At 40.3% G+C, this 20673-nt stretch overlaps 1 protein-coding gene and 1 long non-coding RNA gene across 2 annotated transcripts in view; one reads left to right on the forward strand and one right to left on the reverse strand.

Annotated features, from left to right (window-relative positions):
• The first annotated feature begins 32 nt into the window (after positions 1 to 32).
• LOC148540444 (uncharacterized) overlaps positions 33 to 20673 on the forward strand; it is a 96132-nt gene continuing 75491 nt past the window's right edge. Inside the window, exon 1 of the long non-coding RNA XR_015869734.1 lies at positions 33 to 479. This is a non-coding gene — a long non-coding RNA (uncharacterized LOC148540444). The remainder of the gene's footprint in view (positions 480 to 20673) is intronic.
• Positions 12359 to 20673, reverse strand: part of CSPG4 (chondroitin sulfate proteoglycan 4) — a 149842-nt gene continuing 141527 nt past the window's right edge. Inside the window, exon 10 of the mRNA XM_088446198.1 lies at positions 12359 to 15411. Coding sequence (XP_088302324.1) covers positions 13316 to 15411 — 2096 coding nt within the window. The 3' untranslated portion in view covers positions 12359 to 13315. The remainder of the gene's footprint in view (positions 15412 to 20673) is intronic.

A 20673-nucleotide genomic window follows, 5' to 3' on the forward strand; every position in this document is an offset into this window, starting at 1 on the left:
GTAAATGATTACCACTATAAAACATCGACCAGACTTGCCGGGATCTTTCCGATGCCTGCAAGTGATCACAGGTTATTACATTTACCCCCATGTCTCGTCTTCATCGGCCAAAGTGTTTGGTCTGCTAAAGTTAATAAGCAGCAGATGCTTGGGTCACATTCCAGTAACTAGTCTCATTATTGCAGGCTTCGGTAAGCAGTGACCCCAGAAGTATGGGGTGTGTCTGTGTATGTCGTGAGCAGGGTGGAAACTGATTCTGTGTTTGTATAGATTTGCTTGCATACACACACTCTCTGTGTGCCCTAGAGGGAGTTATATCACTCATTAGGAATGTAATCCATTCAGAGCAAGGCAGTGGCAAGTTCTTCCACACATTACACAGCACCGAACAATTCTGTAAACTTAAGTTTGTCACACACCATTTGTGTAGAGTGAGAGGAAGATGAGATCAGAACCTGAGTACAAGCTTAAGGTGCCAGGTTAGTATACTGTGTGGTGCAGTCTGCCTATGTGATAAATGTATTTATTTCTATGTTCCTATTACATGCAGGAGCTGGATGAGTATAGGATGATGTGCAGACCATTTGTACTGAATACCCTTTTATGGGAAACAGGAGCAGAAGCTTGTATGCATAAATGTGCTGTTACTTTTTTGGATACATATTTTTATTACTCTGTGCTAGTATACTTCTTGTACAGTGGCTGTAAAAAGTGTTCACCTGTTTAGAAATTTTGTAATGTCAAATTAAAAATACAAAAAAAAAACAAAATAACAATCTCTAAAGCATTTTCTTGATTTATAGCGCACAATAAAACAGACAATTGTGTTACAGTGGAGTTGTTATAGTACTTGGTGGAAGCATCCATGACTGCAAATAAGGCCAGGCAGTAAGTCTCTGCCAGCTTTGATCATTTGAACACTGCAATTTCTTTACCCCTTTTTCTCTGAATTGTTCGTTGGTTGGAGACTGTTGGCGAATAGCTATTTACACATCATTCCGTAAGTGCCTCTATGCGATTAGAAGTCTGGCTTTTGGTTGGACCACTCAAGTACATTCGGTCAAACTGTTTTAAACCCTCTTTTTTTTTTTTTTTTTTTGCATTTTTGGCGAAAATGGCTTTGTTCCCACTTTCTGATATGTGACACAAAGCACTCCATGTAAAAATCGGCTATGGTGGCGAATTGTTTTGGTAACTTGCCAAGTGCTGAAAAGCTGAGTTTTTCATTGCTTACAGAGGATGTATTATGGGTACTTACAATGTTGTCTCCAAGCCTGTTCTTGCTTGCACTGCACTTCAAAATTACATCTTGCGGTTTTTCCCAAATCATGCGCCTTAGGCCCGTCCAGGAGCCATAATGCATATCATCAGTATTAGGCTGATGCTATACAAAGGAACAGAGAACGCCAGAGGGTTGAGTTATCAAAACACGTCTCCTATGACACTCTCTTTCATACATTGCAGCGCTAAGACATCCTGCATCATGTGGCGATGCAGGATCTCTCTTAGGGGCTAATTCTGAGTCGGATGCAAAGCCGATGGTAACGTAAACTGGCAATTTCGCATGCATCTAAATCCCTGAGAAGTTGCATGGGACTTGCATCCCGGGGAGCCTCACTGACTCTGGAATGTATATGGCGTTCCTGGCCATTTAATGATATTGCGTCATGGGGGTGTCATGGAAGTGTTGTGGGTGTGTTGCAGGAGCGGTTTTGGACCCAGGTGCTTAATCGCTTAAATTAGATGCCATACTAGATGGGGAGTCTGTACCTAACATAGGGCAGGTGCAAGTCCAGATAGTGCTTCCAATGGTTGAGGCTGCCTCCACTGAAAGTGGATGCCCCAGGTGGTGCTGAGGAAAAGGACATCTAAATACTTCTCCCCTATTTATTTTTATTATATATTTACTCCATACCAAGCTGTTCCTCCAAGATTTGCCTATTTCTTTTCCTATCCGTTTTGCCTTCTATTTCTAGTATTTAAATATTCCAGACCCTGTAGCAGAGACGCTTCCACATGATTTCTAGCAAACTAGGTGAGGGTTCATATAAGTTTTTCTTTGACAATGATTTTGCTTTGTATAGCCAGGGGCGATTGTTGTCCCATGTATAGTTTCTCCAATGTCTGCCATGGAAGGCTCTAGTTGTACTCAGTCACTAGACAAATTCATAGTTATGAATATTCTATCACTTCTTTGTGATGGATTTCTCAGTGCTCTGGCATATTCTTCTATTGTTTCTCTGTTTGCGGATTTGCTTTGCATGTTTGTTTTACCTTCACAATGAGGTTTTTATTTGGGAAATGTGCAAACCAACTGTCGGACATCTCCCAAAAAGGTGGTGTATTTATTTTTAAACCGTTTGTTTACAAAGGAGACTCCATTCTATGATGTGATCTCTGAACGCAACTGACTGAACCAAGATTTGAGTGTATTCTAGAAAAATGGGTAAAATCTTTAGTAAACACTAATTGTCTGTTTTTTGGCCTTGTTTTTATTTGCAGTCAAGAAACACCCTTAGAATGGTTTATTAATTTGACATTAATGTGTGTAACTTTCCAATATACTCTTTATGGCCACTATAGATTGAATCTGACCAGCTTCTAGTTTCAAACCCAGTGTGCTTTCACTACTCTGAATCTTTTGGATCTATTACTTGGCTGTTTTCGAACATATTTTTTCACTGCCCCTAAGCATATAGACATTAATGCTTTGTGGAGATTGATATATATATGTAGTAAGGATATTTTTCTATCCATGAGTCTGGTGGTTTTGCTTGAAATATTTAAAATGTTAGGAGATTGACTAACTGCTGATGTGATCTTCTATGTTAGGAAGATACACAAGCTGTTAGTGTGCACTTGCAGTGGGTTTGTGAGTCCGTATCACACTGTTGCGAGGTGCTAGTGTGTGCTGCTAGGGGGCCATTATAACGTGGAAACAGAAAGCTAGAGTACTTTTTGTAATGTGCTAGTGTTCAGTATGTAACAGAGAGATGTGTTCAGGTCTACGAAACTCATGTTTTTTTGCACCATGGCGATGTCTATGTGTGATGGAGAAGAGCTGAATCTTGGATTTGATTTTTGCTTGGCAGAATATGGAAAGTTCTTAGCAAAACTCAGTTCCTGAAACTTAGGGGGGAAATTCAATTCAACGCGATGTGCCGTTCCAGAATGGCACATACGTAGCTCCTGCCAGCATCGCAAGTTTTACCCCATAGAGGTGCGAGTGAAAACTTGCAATGTCGGCTCTACCGTAAATGGCCATTATGTCTGCAGCCGGGCATTGTGGTGATGCCCGGTGGAACATTGCGCTGAATTGAATTGCTTCTTAGTTGATAATAAATAAGTAGAAAACTTTTATTTTTTTATTTTTATGCTGCATTTATTTTTTTCATGAAGTATAATTACAGAGTGTAGACAGTTTAACTTTAATAAATTAATGTAAAAATGTATTCCATATTAAAATAATTATTTCAGTTATTGAATGTTGAAATAGTCTCTTGTAACCTACTAGTGTACGTTCTCAGTGGGGTAGTGTGCTACTGGGGGACTTTTGTGAGGTGTAGGTTTAAGTTGATTGTGTATTATTGTGAGGCATGCTCAACTGTTAGGGCAGTGGTTCCCAAACTGTGCGCAGTGGCACCCTGGGTTGCCTCAGGACACTGGCAGGGGTACCTCAGGTTGGTGGTCCAGCACCAAATCATATTTTTTATGGTCTATGTACTGTAAATATGTGAACAAACAGAAGCACAAACCTGTCCATCACCACATAACTGACCCTAAGGATGACAAGGAAGCACAATTTACTTCACTTTACTACAAACTACATTTTTTTTCTAAATTTCTCAATAACAAACTATTGGCTTTGGGGTGCCGTGAAAACAATACTGATACTCTAGGGTGCCGTGATTCAAAAAGGTTTGGGAACCACTGTGTTAGGGCTTTATTTAATACTAGGGTGTTCACATTTGCTTTATATCATAGCAACTAATAAGGTGTTAGCTTTCATTTTCTAAACTGTGCAAGAAATTACATCTATAATATAATTGGTTGCTATGGGTTGCATCATATTTAAGTACATTGCCCTGAACCACTGTGTGTGAGGTGGCAGAGTATTGTGCAATGTCCTATACAATGATCTGCATTCCTGCTAGGGCATACAGGGGTGTACCTATCCATAATGCAACCTGAGGCTGTGTCTGAAATTGCATTATTATAATTCCTTACACAAACTTAAAGTACTTACATGCCTCTTGCATCAATACACTAGCAATGGACATCTGAACCCCAGCAAAGGTGAATGATTCACAGATGTACAGTACACTACCTTGTTGCAAAAGTACACCAGCAGTTTACAGATTATAGATGCACCAAATCCATACTGTCATGTGCACTTTACAAACACATTTTCTTCTTTTCAACCCCCACAGCTGTCGTCTCCCTAATCAACACTCCAGTTTTAGATAAATGTTACTTACAAGCCAACAGATGTATAAATGTAAATGCACTGTCTCCTGCCACATGCCCCAATTATTTACAGTTTTTCTGTTCTGCTAAAGGGGACTGAGATTCTCAGGGTTCATAAATGCTATCATTTTTAATGTCCAAAAATGCACATAAACAATGGCACTAATAACCTGGCATAGGATAGCATATTACTACATACAAATGTATAAAAGCTGTGCAAAATGACTATCAATTTTGAATATGATTGAGAACCACATTAAATACAGAATTCTATAGTGTCTGTTCTAACAAACCATCTCCATTGTGTAGTTCTATTGTTTTTTTAATGCAATTTTACTTTATTTTCTTGCATTTTGTTGTCCTTGCTGTCTTAGGCTGCTGCAGACTCTGGCCATATACACCCATATTATAAAGGTGAGCTTTACAGCAGCAGTGCGTGCTATAAATGTTGGCATGTGTGGAATGTGACCGCCCCTTCTCTCACCACACAGCAACATCTGGAAGTATGGACTCTGTTTTTGTCCTTTGTTTATCCATCCCCTCCCCTTGCAGAATAATGAAAACACATAAGGCTACTGTCTTGTTGGGTCATACCCAGCCAGCTGGAGGAGGAATATATTTCATGTATGACATGATGTCCCTGTCTTTCCTGCATTCTTTTTCATGAGACATGTCTAAAACGGGGATAATTCTGTCTTTTGCAAAAATATTACTCTGTAACTTTTTTAAATGTCCATGTTTGATTTGATTTTGTTATTTTTACTTTGACTAAATGCACAGTATAACGTCCATCCTCTGTTTCAGTTGTAATATGATCATAGACAGTGGTTATCTCCCTAGAGCATGAGAATTTAGTATGTGACCCTCCAGCTGTGAAACTACTATGCAGCATGGCCTGCCACAGATTTGCTATTGGGGCATGTTAAAACTGTGGAAGGGCATGGTGGAATTTGTAGTTTCACAGCAGCTGGAGGGGCACATGTTAAATATCCCTGCCCTAGTGTCTGTCCTATATAACACCTACAGATAAACCTCTCCTCTGCAATGTGTCCTTTTGGTTTTTTTTCAAATGCTGAAATATGGCTATATAATATATAGGGCTCAGTCCAGTTAGGAGTGAGTTTGCAAGTGCAAATTTGTTTCATGACACTCGCACAGTTTGCACGAATGCTTGCTCCCGAGATATGCTCAATTCAATTAGAAACTCATGCTACTCGCCGGGTGGTTGTGCAAATTTTCTATAGCATGCAACTTGGGAGAAGGGAATGAAAAAGTGGGGAAACCATTCTGGACCTCAAGAAACTGACAATTTCTTTAACAGAATTATATAGAATAGTGGCCATAAAGAAAGTACAGGAGGTTTTCTGGCTTCTGAGTCACACGCAATGCTGATATACACGCAAATTGTCAATATTGCACAGTGCATGCCTCCCACGGTGTGTACGCAGAGAGGTGCAGTAGCGATTGAGATGCACGGTCTCGGGTATGTATTGGGCCATGCTGGGCGGTGGCTATTCTGACACACAGAGATGTCTGATTGGTGTTATGGGAGTGTCGCGAGCATATTGCATAACTGGTTGAGAACTCAGATACATGATCACTTACATTGGAGGCCATACACTGATGGAGAATCTGCACCTAGCACGGGGCAGGTGCAAGTTCCTATAGTGTGTCTAATGGTAGCGTCTAAAGATGCACCAAGCCGGATTGTTGCGCCTAAAGGTGCACTAAGAGGGCGTCCCAGTCCTTGTAAAGTCAGAAGCACGCTTGGACACCAGGGGAACGGCTGATACTAACATTATCATAAAGAGATAGCCTAATGAGCCGGCAGGAATGATGTGCCCCATTCAGCTACAGTCCACAGATCATTTAAGCCGCTCAAAGGGGCTTATGCAAAGTTAGGAGCAAAGCAAATAGAAAAACTAAGCTGTCCGATATTTGTTTGCTACATGTAAACTCAGCCAATGTTTTTCCTGCATGCAAAAAGAGAATAAATACAAATAAATTAATTTACACCCCCATGCATTGCAAAATGGCCTGTCTTGGAGCAAAGTAGCTCCTTTTTTTGTTTAGCTCCTAGCTCTGCATAAGCCCCAAAATGTCTACATGTTTATATAATCTATAAGGTGCAGGAAAACCTACTGATTTATGGACACATGCCTCACTGTAATGAATAACTTAAATTGTAAGATTATGACAATGATAAGAACATATGCAATGACTCTTACTGTCACGAGTTATAAATCTTTCTGCACCATACAAGGAGGATTAGCAAGGAAAGGTTCAACTTCATTAACATCGGTCTAATTGTGAGAATAAGTGCCATTTTCAGGTGATAAATGAAGTTTCAGGCCTGACCCAAAAATATGTGATATGTCATGTAAGGCATCCATGGAAGCAGACCTTACCAATGTAGAGTAATCTGATGTGTAGAAACATATGCATTTACGCGTTTCAAAGTGGACTATGATCATAGCATCATAAAGGATCATTCATCATAATTTTCATACACATAAGGGGGAATTTAATTGTTTTTTGCACGCCTGTTATGCGGCCCATACACAGGGCGATATGAAAATGTACGACACCTCTGTAAGTTTTCAAATTCAGCCCGATGCATCGCATGCTGTTGTGAATGGTAAACGATGCATCTTACAAGATGCTTCATTTACCTATTTAACAGCATGACGGATCGCAGATCTTATAGTTTTTCCATAAGATCTACGAAGCCGATGTACGACGGCGGGGACATGCATCGCCGTCATACAGCATGCCAAAACGCACACGATATGCAAGATTGATCATTGCGATCAATCGAAATCGTGCATATTGTGTGTAAAATTGCCCAGTGTATGGACCGCTTTAGTCAAGGGCGCCTGATGGAGCAATTCAATTGTTCCGATGGGGCGTGAATGCCAGGTCTGCCCAGATTTAAGCTCGCACCCTCCTGAGGTGATGAGCAGAAATCATCAAAGTCTGGCTTTTGGGCACTCTAACCAGGACTTTAGATGGGTTTAGCTGCTAAACCTGGTACATCTGTGTGATAAGTAATGGGTGCCCTCGACACTTGTGCCTGATTAGAGCAACAATTTAATTTCTCCGTCTAGTGCCTGTTACTTATAGGCGCGCAAATATATTTGAATTCCCCACATAGTATTCACGAAGGGCCAGATTTGTGAATAGAGTAAAATAAAGCATGTAACTCTGTACCTGGACAAACCATGTTGCAGTGCAAGGGGTGCAAATACATACATTGTTTTGCGTGCATGGTAAATACTGGCTGCTTTTGCATGTAGCCCACAAGTGCTGCACAGCTTTATTCTTACACTGTAATTTAGATGTCAATTTGGACACCCCCCTCCCAAATCTAATTCTCTCTGCACATTTAATCTGCCCCACCTGCAGTGCAGTATGGTCTTACCAAGATGCACAGTTACTTACTATATCTTACTCTATTCCCAAATGTAAGTCAGGCCCTAAGTGGGCCTGATTCTAAGTTACAAGCAAAGCCAATATTTGTGCAAATGGTTGATGTTTTTCAACTGCGCATTTATCTAAGGCGCTAAAAAGTTAACCAGCACATGTGTCCCATGGTGTGTCTCACAGAGGTGCAGTTTCAGTTGAAACACATGGTCACAGAAGTGTATTGCAAATGGTATGGACGTTCCTAGGTGGTGACTGGGAGGTGGCTATTCAGACACACAAAGATGTGGCATGGTGCCTATTCAGATGTACAGAGATGGAGCATGGTATGGGAGTGTCACAGGCGTGTCACTGAACTGATTGCAAGCACAAATGCTTAATAGCTCACATTAGTGGCCGCGCTCTGACTGAGCATCTACACCTAGCTTGGGGCTGGTGCAAGTTTTGCTGATGCTATCCATAGTTGCGTCTAAAGTCTCACCAAGCAGTGTATTCAGCGTCTACAGATGCTGAAAGTGGGCGTCTCAGTCCTTGCATACTCAGACTTACAGCTATAAACCAGGGAAGGGCCTGTTAGAGGAATTAGCATAATGTTGCATATGCAAAAGATTCATATGTTGGCGCTGCAGCATCCAACTCAGAATCAGGTACAGTATGTGAGTGTGTGCTCATGGTGAGATAACCCCAAAGACTGATGACATCACTATTGCCTCAGGTGTGAGCCATTATGGTGCGCTGAGAGTAACTGGACCATCATGAACAGTCTGACTTGTTCTTTGATCATTTGCAAATGACTGTAAAAAACTCTTAGATACCTCAACAGGGGACATTTGACAGCTAACTTGCAATGGTGTAGCTTCTCCTAACTCATATAGAAGTGAATGACTTCTCTGTGGAATAAGAAGATATAAGAATAGGCAGATGAATACTTTATCTCAGTGATTCAGTGCTGCCATTTTCCAGCCACGAATTACATATTGGTCTTCATTATGTAAGCCAATCAGGGAAGTCCTGCTTCCAAGCTCGGTAACTATTTGACCAACTTTTGAACGCTGTGTTTATTTCTGTGTGACACTACAGCCGTTCATGTATAAAATGGATCAGCCATAGACATTTAAAAAAAAGAAAAAGATATATTTAAAATATAGCCTACATGTCTTTTTCTCCTTATGGTTAATTTGCCATAATGAGAAATCGAAGTGATAAAGTGAAGCTTGGTTATAGTAAAGTAGTATTTACCAAGAGTTTTATGTAGTGTTCAAAAGATGGTTAAATAGCTTCTATATGTCAGGGCCAAAGGCAAGCACTGCAGTGAGGTGATAGCGCTTTCATTGTAGGCTTTACCTCCACCAAGCACAGCGCTTTACAATCATCCCAACATACTTAGTGTATTGAATAATAATTATAAATTCATAGTAATTAAAAACCTTAAAGAATATCTCAATAAATAATATAAAATGTAGCTTTGGGTGGATTTTAATCCATTTTATATAGTTCTACTTACCTGGGGTCAAGGGGAGGGCTCCACCACTCCGCAGCTGCACTTTCCACTACTGCTATTGACTAAACCTCTCTCCTGCGAACGTCCCATCTGCATGAGTGGGAAGTTTATGTAGGACTGCAATTAACATCTGAAACAAGCAAGTGGTAGTAAGTGAGAAGAATGCATGCCTAGACTGCTGAAACCTTTGGGGACCCTGCCAAGTAAATAGAACTATGCATTATAATTTATTGAACGCCACCAAATATACATTTTAATTCTTTGGTGGAGCTGATCTTCATTTTTGTTTCAAGAACTGCACATTACATGAATTATCCGGTTCTTCTGATTTGCTATCTGTTGTTTTCACATGAGATGTACAAGCAATGTTTTTTTTTTATTCAGCAATTAGGGAACACAAGCTATTTCCTATTCCTCATCACATAACAACATCACATTATTTTATGGGACGCCTCTCAGATGTACACGCCCACTTTACCACCACGCTCGTAGGTGCTGCTTTCACAATCTCCCTGAAATGCTTTTTCAAAAGTAGGCAAGTATGGTTCATTGTTTAACATGAACCAAAACAAAGATAAGTCATGATTGTTTATTATGTATTGCTGCAGTTTATACTTTGTTAGAAAACAATAATATGGGGAGATTTCTCCTCAATGTGTAGTCGCAATGTCAGACACATTACAACTTCTTACGGTAAGGCACAGGTTCTCAAACTCGGTGCTCAGGACCCCAAACAGGTCATGTTTTCCAGGTCTCTTCACAGAAACATAAGTGAAATAATTAGCTTCAACTGTGGGTCTTTTAAAATGTGTCAGCGAGTAATGAATACACATGTGCACCTGCTAGGTGACCTGGAAAACGTGAACTGTGTGGGGTCCTGAGGACCGAGTTTGAGAACCACTGCAGTAAGGAATCCTCAGTCATTTTCCTGCACCCCTCTATGGGTTATGAGGAACAATTAGCAAATATACACTGCGTGGAGTGCCTTAACAACTATTTTAGAGGCATAAGTGCCCTATATAAGTCTATCAACTTCATTCTTCCACTTTCCAATACTTTCCAGATTGTTGGGAAAGAGCACGGACAATGGGAACATATCCCTCATACATTTGTTTATATATAGGATTATTGTTGCTTAGATTCAATGTAATCTGACAGTATGCAGGTTACCTAAGATTTCTTCTGTGGAATCCAAACCTATGCTGGCATGGCTGGTACATGAGAATATGTTTTTATAAAATATAGGGCCTTTATCACAACGAGCTACAGATTAAATAGAGCTAGTGAAGCAATAGGTGACCGTTGCATAGGTAAAAGTATACACCTCATCCAGGAAAACACACATCTATAACATCTATATCTGCTAATTCTAAACCCTTTTGATGTCCTCCTATGTCTCAACTTTCTTCTGTTATTTATTGATAAAGTAATTTTTTTTATTACATATAACAAATGACAACACAGACTTTTATTGTTGATGAAAAGGGTAAATGACTGATGAATTTGCAGATACAGTATTGTTTTACTCATTTACAATACATATAAATAGCAGATATACAGAAATTGAGATGAGACATAAATGATCTTCCTGTACCATTGGCAGCATACATATATAAGACTACCACTAATATTGGGCCCTCAACAGAATTAAAGGGGATATAAGTTACTACAGTGAGGTGAACTGCACAAACTGGATGTAGGTTTGATGTGCTTAGGTATGACATTCACTTTTCTCTTCCTATCCTAAAATAACTTTGGTTCCTCCTTGAGCAGCAGGAAAGGCTTCTAGAGAGTAATTTTTTTATATTGAGGTAGCTTAGAACTTTTCCGAATTCAATATATATTATACTTATATTTTAGGAGATTATGGTGATCCTTTCTGCTTTTTAGCTTTATGGAATACTTGAAATTTTAATGCATGATAACCTGAAGAGCTAACACTCCTATATGGGTAGCAGTCGGGAAGCCGACGGACGTAATCCCCACCGCCGGCTTCCCGATGGTCTAATGACAGGCGTTGAAATCCCGACGCCTGTCATTAGACCTACGCCGGGAGCCCGACACCCGGATTACCGATCGAAGGTAAGACCGGCGCGGACAGCCGGGAGGGGGGGGGGGCTATTAGGGTTAGGCACCCACAGGGGAGGTTAGAGTTAGGCACCCCCCCGCGGGACTTAGGTTTAGGTGGCGGGGAAGGGGGGTTAGGGTTAGGCACTTGGGGGGGAGGTTAGGGTTAGGCACCCCTAAGGGAGGGTTAGTGGGTAGAATAGGGTTAGTAAATACTTACCTTTTGGACGATCGGGATTTTCACCCCTGCCGGCGGTAAATCATACTGATTCCTCCTATATTATATTATACCTGAGACTGACACATGCTCCTTGACATGCAAAGCTGGTATCTGGGGAAAATGTTATAGTGTGATAATACTGAGTGGGTAAATGTTAAATATACTTCTTTTAGGTGGCAGGATCAAGGGGAGAGAAGTTGTATGAACATTTTCATGATCTCTAGAAATGTTATGATCTCTAGAACTGTCAGCTTCTATAGTTCTAGGCAAATACTAGTTTCCAATATCAGCCAGTACAGTCCTTCAATTGAACTTATTGTACTGCAAATAAACAAGTGTACTGCACTCATTTAAAAGTTGGGGGTTTCTTGCTTGTGCTGTGGCCCTGATTCAGTAAGGATCGCTATTGCGATTTATGCACGCAGTGTAACTACAAAAATATGCTAATGAATGCAATCGCAATGCCGTCGCAGCCAAACATAAGGATGCCCACCTTACCTTACACACATCTGTAATACTTTGCAAGTCTGTAAAACCATCAGAGCCTCACGCACACTTGCACAAGCTCTGACCTTATAAATTGCTAAATTCATCGCACGCAGTGAAAGCCCAAGCTGCGTATGGCATTGCAGTGGCTAATTTATGTACGCCCCTGTAACGGCGTTCAAACTCACTGGTACCTCTGTGTTTCGCCGACCCCCCCCCCCCATCCCTGTGGCCACACCCAAATGGTCACTTCCTGTCAATCACTCTGCGATGGATCTGCGTAGTCATTGATCGCAGTCTCAATCGCAGTGGAGTCTTTGCGCACGTGGATTGCGATGTCTGTGCAGAACGCAACAATTGGCTGATTGTGTGCGAATCGCAGTTGTGATCGGTAATGAATCAGGCCCTGTGTTGGGTGACACGTTATGCTATTGTCTTGAACAATAAAACAACGACAGTCACCCGTTACAAAGGCTATAAAGGGAATAACACTTGCACTTAAGAACTGTGAGTACAGACTTGCAAATTCACAGGGAGTGCCAAGAGTTGGTTTGGCTGTAACCTAGACACATTTTAAGATGTAATTGTGTACTAGTCAAAGGATATGAAATCGTGTAAAGAAAATGCATCTAAAAAAATATATACAAGAAATATTTGGTCAGTTTTTATGGACAGGTTCAGCCTGGGGGGCATTTCTGTGAAAACCAATGACTTAATTTGTCCAACAAAACCTACAAAGCCTTGAACAGTTTTAATTGCACTGGCAGGTCAGTCAGTGCTGCTCTAAGGAACACACAATGATCTTAGTGATAAATGTTATCCAATGTACCTTCAATATATTACCCATACCCTAGAAACTAGGCAGACATTAAACTGTTCAGGTACAGGGTGGCTGTCCTTGTTCTAATTAGTTCTGTTTCTGGGGCAGACTTGCTGGGATGTAGCTGGGTTCAGTCCAGATTGTCCTAGTTGTTGTGAAGACAAAAATGTGCACATCTTGAGTATGTACTAAAACAGGCCCACACTGCACTGCTTTATACAAAAAGAGGGAGTGAGTGAGTGCTGAGCATGGGAACCAGAACCCCCACTTTATTCTCCATCCATAGTTTTGTTGGGAGGACATCTCCCGCGTTTAGTGCCTACCCATACAGTCACACCCAGTACTGGCTGCCAGGTTGTCCATTTCCTCCAGCACCATTGCCTCTATGTCCTCCAACCTCACAAAGAGGGATTCCCCTTTCAGGCTCAGTTGGACGAAATGTTTGCCTTTCTGTGGCTCCATTTTCAGTCTTGGCAGCAGTAGTGGCTGCTTTTTGGACGTGATGCTTTCCCATCTTTTTCTTGCGCATAAAGTATGCTAGAAGAAGAAGACCAAGTGCCACCAAAAGCAATACTAGACAGAGAGGAAGTATGATACTATATATGTGTGAATTCATAAAAGCAAGGACTGTACCCTCTTCTGCTGGGCTGGGTGCAGTGGAGGTGTTCATTCTTGAACTATTCAAGGATCCGTCCCAAGTTCGGTCTTTCAACACCCAAAGATCTGGTGTCAAAGTATTAGGTTGAGTAGCATTGATAGAAATATCTGGATGTGTTGTAGGTTCTGGTGTTGGTGTTAAAGCTGAGTTTGTGATTGGTACTAAATTATTAGTGATAACTGAATCAGTAGTAGAAACTAATTGTGCTGTGGTTTCTAATTGTGTGGTTGACTCGCTGCTTGTGGATGCTAAAAAAGTGGTTGACCCAATATATGTAGTAGTTATATGAGTGGTGAACATCATGCTTGTGGATTCTAAAGCGGTTATGGATATTCCTACATTTGTTGTAGTCTGCAAGTGCCCAGCAACTCTGAGCAAGGTGGCAGTGTATGAATGGGAAGAGTTATAAGGTACAGTACTAAACCTGACAGTAACATTTGCTGGAGGCACCTGACTAGCACTGAGCATCAATGAAAGTCGGTCACTTCGTATGTCTGTCCTACTCTGGTCATCTTCCCATAATTCCACACCAATTAGTCCACTATCTAGATCCAGTTGTGTGAAGACATTAGTGCTTGCTCCCTCTTCTCTGCTATTGTGATAAGGAAATTTAACCAACTTTCCTCCCCTTGGCTGCCGAAGAACTATGAATTGAGGTACACTATTTGTATGTTTCCCAAGTTCACTTGCATCAACAACATCTGACCCTAGCATAATAGTACATCCTCTTGGCCATTGTTGCCTATCTCCTATCTTCACCATTGCTGATACTACTACTATCACTTTCTCAAAAATAATTTCCTCACCGAGACTGGAGATTGCAAGAAATTCAAACTCATCTTGGGTGGACAAGAAACTGGTGAATTCATAAGATACTTCATTCTTATTCACATGTTGCCATTGAAACTCTGATTCTGTTTCCTGGCCAACTACTACCTGGCCATAAGTTGGCTTCTTTGTTATTTTATACAAAAATGTATCTGCTATTCTGCCCAATGTTGGTGGTATATGTTCAGGTGTGATCTTTGCCCTGCCTGATTCCTGTTTCACTTCAAGAAGAGTCTGATGAACTGGGAGTACCTTTACAGGTATTTTTCCTATAAAAGGAGTTTGCTGTCCATCTGTACCATTAAATCTAATTTCACCTGAAGCTGCAGTTAAGTTAGCCAAGAGGATGATCCTTGACTTAGCAAGATCATCTTGTGTGAATTGTGTGACCGGCGTAGATTGGCTTCCAAATGTTTCAACTGATATGCCTACTGGTAAATCCAGTATAGTATAAACTATCTTATCAGGTGATGCTATGGAATTGTCTAAAGATAAATGATCTTGAGTAAGTGAAACATATGAACCCACTGGCAGGAGTAATGTTGACTTTGGTTGAAGTATAAAGGGTGGTATCATGGGTAGACTAGTAAATGTTATATTAAAAGATTCATTGACCAAGATATCCTCATCGTGATCACGTTGATAAAAAGACTTGGATTTAGGCCATAGTCTTGCTGTGAACTGAAAGCTGTCATCCAGGCTCCCAGATGTTGTATGGATATAAAACAGGCTTCCATTCTCCAGATGTGACTGTAAGAAATACGGAATCTGTGAGTTCAGAGTGTCACCATAAAGTGAGAGATGGCCCTGTGACGGGAAACTGGTGACCAAGAAAACCACATCATGAGAGGTTCTGGAGACACTCGGATTTGCTAGAAGGTTGGAAGCATCAAGGGAGTTAAGAGTGATGGCCGAAGAACTGCCTTGTAGGATACGAAGACCTGTATAAACATAAAAAATGGTTTAGGTAACAATTTAAAACACAAGAAATCATTGTAACATGGTAATTAACACTTTCTCAGCATGCCTCATATCTTTAGCATCCTTTTTTTTTAATTTTTTTTGTTCTTACTGCCACCTGAATACCTACAGCACATTGATCCACTTACTCTACCTCTGTAATTATTTTTCATAACTATGCAACAAGCTGAACATGTTTTGCATTTGTTTGTTAAGATAAATAGGACTCCAAGACTAGTTATTCTATGTCGTGGTTTAACTCCACTCTATTGATCAGTCAGTAGAAACATTATAACACCTCTCCTATATCACAGCAAAACAAACGGATTATGCTGGAGTGGACATGAGTTTACATGTAGGAAGAATAGTAAGAAGAGCCAGGAATACAACTGTCCCATAACTAGCTAACCATACAAAAACAGACAAATTAGATGTCCAACAGTAATCCTGACTTTAGGAAGGAAAGTCCATAGTACTAATAAGTTTGCCTGAGTGTGGCTATAATCATGTAAAGAGTTTAAGGTTAATTTGAGGAGCTGTGGGGATTAGGTTTATGTTTGACTGTTTTAGTTTATTTTAGAATTATTGATATTTTTTTTTTCTTTTGAGATGATTTATATGCATTGAACACATCAATTTAGGTGGCATTAATATTGATGTGGAATATTATAATATAAGCGGTACTGGTGTTAATCAATGTGTGGATTGTGTGGTGTGTTTTATATAAATTTTAAGCAATTACTATCAAATGAATGTCTCTGTGATATTGATAGAGTGGTAATGGATTTTACGCTGCTTTTGAAAGTAATGTATTTTTTACATTGGTGAAAAGAAGAATAAATATGAGGGCACTCCAAGGTAATTAATAAAAACACAAATATAAAACCTTCACCAAACTTGTAATCAACAGCTGATAATAGAAACCATCATCAGAATGCAACTACTAATTACGGAAGAATGACCATTAACTAAACAAAGAAAAAGCAATAAAAAACCAAAATAAATAGAAATGACAAGTTCAGATGGTAATCTATTACTATACATGTTGTATCTGATGAAAGAATACATATTTCATAGTTGTACTGTCCCATTTGGGACATTAACTTTTCAGAGGGATTTTTCAGTTTAAAATTTTGGGGGGTAAACTTTGTTCCTTTATTATAACTAGCTGAAGTACTTCCCAGTGCACTCGGCTGTGAGGTCCGACCAGGACCCCAAACACTCCATTAGGCATCCCAGACCAATTGCCACCCCTCTGTGAAGTTTCCATCCAAATCAATCCAGTGGAAGGCCCAGAATAGGCTCCCCGGGTCAAAGTTCTGCCCAGTGTACACCAACAGGAGGTCCAACTGGGACCCCAACCCCCTAGTATGTTTTCTTGTATCCAATGTTACCACTTTGAAGTTTTCGTCCAAATCCATCCAGTGGAAGGTTCAGAACAGGCACCCCGGGTCAAAGTTCTGCCCTGCGTACACCAACGAGAAGTCCGACTGGGACCCTAACCATCCTAAAACCTGGCCACGATCAAACTGGACCATCTCACATTGGTTTCATCCCACTTGGTTCAGGGGTGTCTAAATGCATAACCGGACAGACAAACAAACAGACCAATTAATTTTATATATAAGATTTTTTACACTGTCAATGCTATATTTACATGTATATGAGTTTCAACATTGTATTTTTGTTGTATACACTTTTTAGCGCCTAATTTTTTTGTTAACTGGAATATATATATATATATATATATTTTTTTTTTATTAGTCCTGCAAGAAGTGCAGCCAGCAGCAGAATGGGATTGTTTTACCGGCAGCTGCTGGTTCAAATCCCGACAGGAAGAGCCCGGCAGGACAGCATGCCGACAGCTAGGTAAGCTAGTCTAACCCTCCGCTCACCCCCCTAACACGCCTTTAGGGATGCTTAACCTTTCCCCCTCAGTGCCTAACCCTAACCTCCCCCCGTTAGTGCCTAAGCCTAACCCTCCTGGGGGGTGCCTAACCCTAACTCCCCCTTCCCCTAGCCTTAACCTAACCCAAAGTCCCGCCGGGGTGCCCTAATCCTAACCCTCCCCCCCGCGCGCGGCTAAGTAGAACGGGCGCCCGTACTTACCTCGATTGGCTCCGCGTCGTTCTACTGTCTGGCGTAGGGATTATGACAGGCGTCGGTATATTGACGCCTGTCATAACTCCTTAGCTGGCGTTCCGCCAGCAGCAGTGGGTGGGCAATCTTAAGGATCGCCCATGACTCTGCTTTTTGGGAGGAAGAGAGAGTAGAGGAAGAGTGGGGGGAGGCAGGGCTACTGTAGTGCAGACAGCCCAGGTTATCAGGATCGCCTATCCCTTGTGTAACCTACAAACAAATAAACCCAGAGTCTTAAGTGGGCTCACTACTATTCATTAAAAAAACACTGTTTTACACCAATTAATGAAGAATATAAGGTGTTAACAATTTTTTATGAAAATATATGGTTCATTGGTAGTAGAACATATACTCATCAATATATAATTGACTTTAAACTCCTTTACACCTCTTTATTAAAAAAAAATCCCACCATTATAAAGGTATTAACACCAACATATTAAGTAAGGCCTTGTTATCCTCTAATTTGGAATCATTAATACCAATATATGCAATTTTTCCATTTTAGCACTCGCTTTGATTTTTAACCTATTTTGGCTTTAAAAACTTAATACTTAAAGTATTAATTGTATTATTAAATATGTACACTTTTGGTTAGATACAACATTTACAGTAATTATGTACCTACTGAACCTGCACTTCTATTTTTTGGTTACTTAAATAACTGTCAGTGGCAGTACGGTTATTTGTATCATTATAGTAGTAACTACTTCAAGGAAAGTTCTTTTAGCACATAGATCTTTAGAACATATGTATGATGGGTTAACAAAGTAGATTACAGATTACTTACAAGTATATTACACATAAACATGTTGCTCACCTAAAGGAAAGTCTTGATGAATGGATCACTAAATGAAAATGATATAAAAGCTCTACTCCCACCTACACATTATATTTTATTAACTTTAAATTCTTCCCTTCCCTAGCCATAATACAGAACCAGCAAATTAATTGCATTTCCCATTTTAAAATGAGGTGGAGGGTGTATGTGAGTGGGAGGACCAATCACAAGTTGTGATCTCTTCACTGGGGCATGTGATTAGCCCCTCCCTATCCCAGGATTTCATCTGGGGCAGTCAAAAGGACCTCAGATCAGCCTGAGAGTATCTGGGTAGGGGAAGGAGGAGGTGGTTACTACATATAATGTGTAGGTGGTAGTGCAGCAGAGACATTATACAAGTTCTAATTAGGTAAAATGATAGAATACATTTAGGAATTAAAATCATACTTCTAAATACAACTGCAGGCGTTGCAGGCTGACATTGTGTGTATGCGCAGTGCCAGCCTTCGTCAGAGAAAGACTTCTACAATATGCTGGGTTTATAGCTCGCAGGGACAGTGGTTCCCGCAACCGCTGCCCTGCAAGTTCCCCTTTGAACTTAGCGAGGATATTTTCATTACAAATTAAAATGTTTGCCACAATATGTTACATTAATAATCGTGGCAGTTTCGTGATTATAATTACATAGAACCCTTAATCTTAATTAAAGTGACTTCTGCCATGAGCAAGCAGGGAAACTGGGTGGCCTATGCCCATTTGACTAGTGCCTTCCCTTGTCACCAGATCATTGCTCTAGTCTAGTGTATTACTGACCAATCACCATGTCTCTGCTATAAGTGGATCAAGTAGTCCATTTCTAACTGAGAAGCTGGAATGGGGAAGATGGTGAATTATCATTGCACGGATCACTAAAGACCAGATGTGATCTGACAAAGTAAAGTTTACCCATTTTTTTATGGCTTCAATTCACAGAGAATTCCTTTCTTGAGTTGAGGTGTGCTTATGAGGTGGACCTATGATAGGGTTATATTCATATTTATTTATTCAGCTGTACAGTGTGTTACTTTATTTCCTTATAAATTTTCAATGTTCCAATCTAACATGCAGACATGGAACATCGTCCAGAAACACTGGCATATTCTACTCCTGGATGAAGATCTGTCCCCAACCCTGGGTGACAGGGTATCAATGAGCTAGAGACGATCCCCAAACTTACGTGATGATCTCACTCAAAGCCACTATAGACGAATAATCCCCTGGCTTCTCCCTATCAAGGGTTCTTATCCCTGTGGATTGTGTAAAGCCTGCACTCACATGACCAAAAAGAAGGAAGTCACTGACAAATATGACACAATCATTCCAATTAAGAATTATATAAACTGCAGAACCATGGGAGTGGTGTACTGCATCACTTGTGAGTGTGGTGCGAGGTATGTAGGCATGACAACCAGGAACCTGGAACACATTGGTACTATAAGAAACGCCCCTCATGATCTGGCAAGGATGAAGAAACTTACATCCGTGGCAAGACACTTTCACTACACTCACAATGGGGATTTGAACAATTTCAAAGCCTTCGGTGTGGAGGAGGTCAAACTGGGTATAAGAGGGGGTGATCTGGCAAAGGAGTTACTGAAGAGAGAAAGCCAATGAACTCAGGCTGGGAGTCCTAACACCGGGTGGCTTAAATGAATTAATTAACTTCAGTTCTTTTCTCTAATACTCCTATCCCTCTTTACCGATCTCATTATCTCTTATATCTATTTTGATTTTATATTCTCCCCAATATTTCTAGCCTCCTGAAGAAATACTACCCTCCCTCCACCATTATTGCTCAAATTATTAGTCACATACACACATTAAGGTGAATAGGTCTGTCGATGTATACGATAGATGGTACTTATAGATATGTGGGGGTCTAACACCCCACAATATTTTTGATATCTATATGGTTATAAAAATGTACTATTTTTTATTCTTACTTTATATTTTTACCCTTATATCATACTATATTGTGATAGGGTACTTTAGCTGCATCATGTAATCCAGTTCTTTAAGATATATATTAATTATGTCCCTTGTCTCAATTTCTTTCCTTTTTATCTCCAGTTATACAATTTGGTCATTATTCTCTCTTTTTAAATAAAATTTTGCTCTAACCATATATCTGGTACGTATTTATTATTATTGGTCTGTACTAACTTTTTAATCCCATATCATGGTTTAAGGTCCCATGCGCAAATATTCTGACATTAGTCCGAGAACTTTGGCCTCAACCAAATCAATTTTCCAATTAAGCCCACACAGGGTATTTATACCCAGT

This window comes from Taudactylus pleione, unplaced genomic scaffold (assembly GCF_031769625.1).
Source record: "Taudactylus pleione unplaced genomic scaffold, aTauple2 ptg000019l, whole genome shotgun sequence".
NCBI lineage: Eukaryota > Metazoa > Chordata > Amphibia > Anura > Myobatrachidae > Taudactylus > Taudactylus pleione.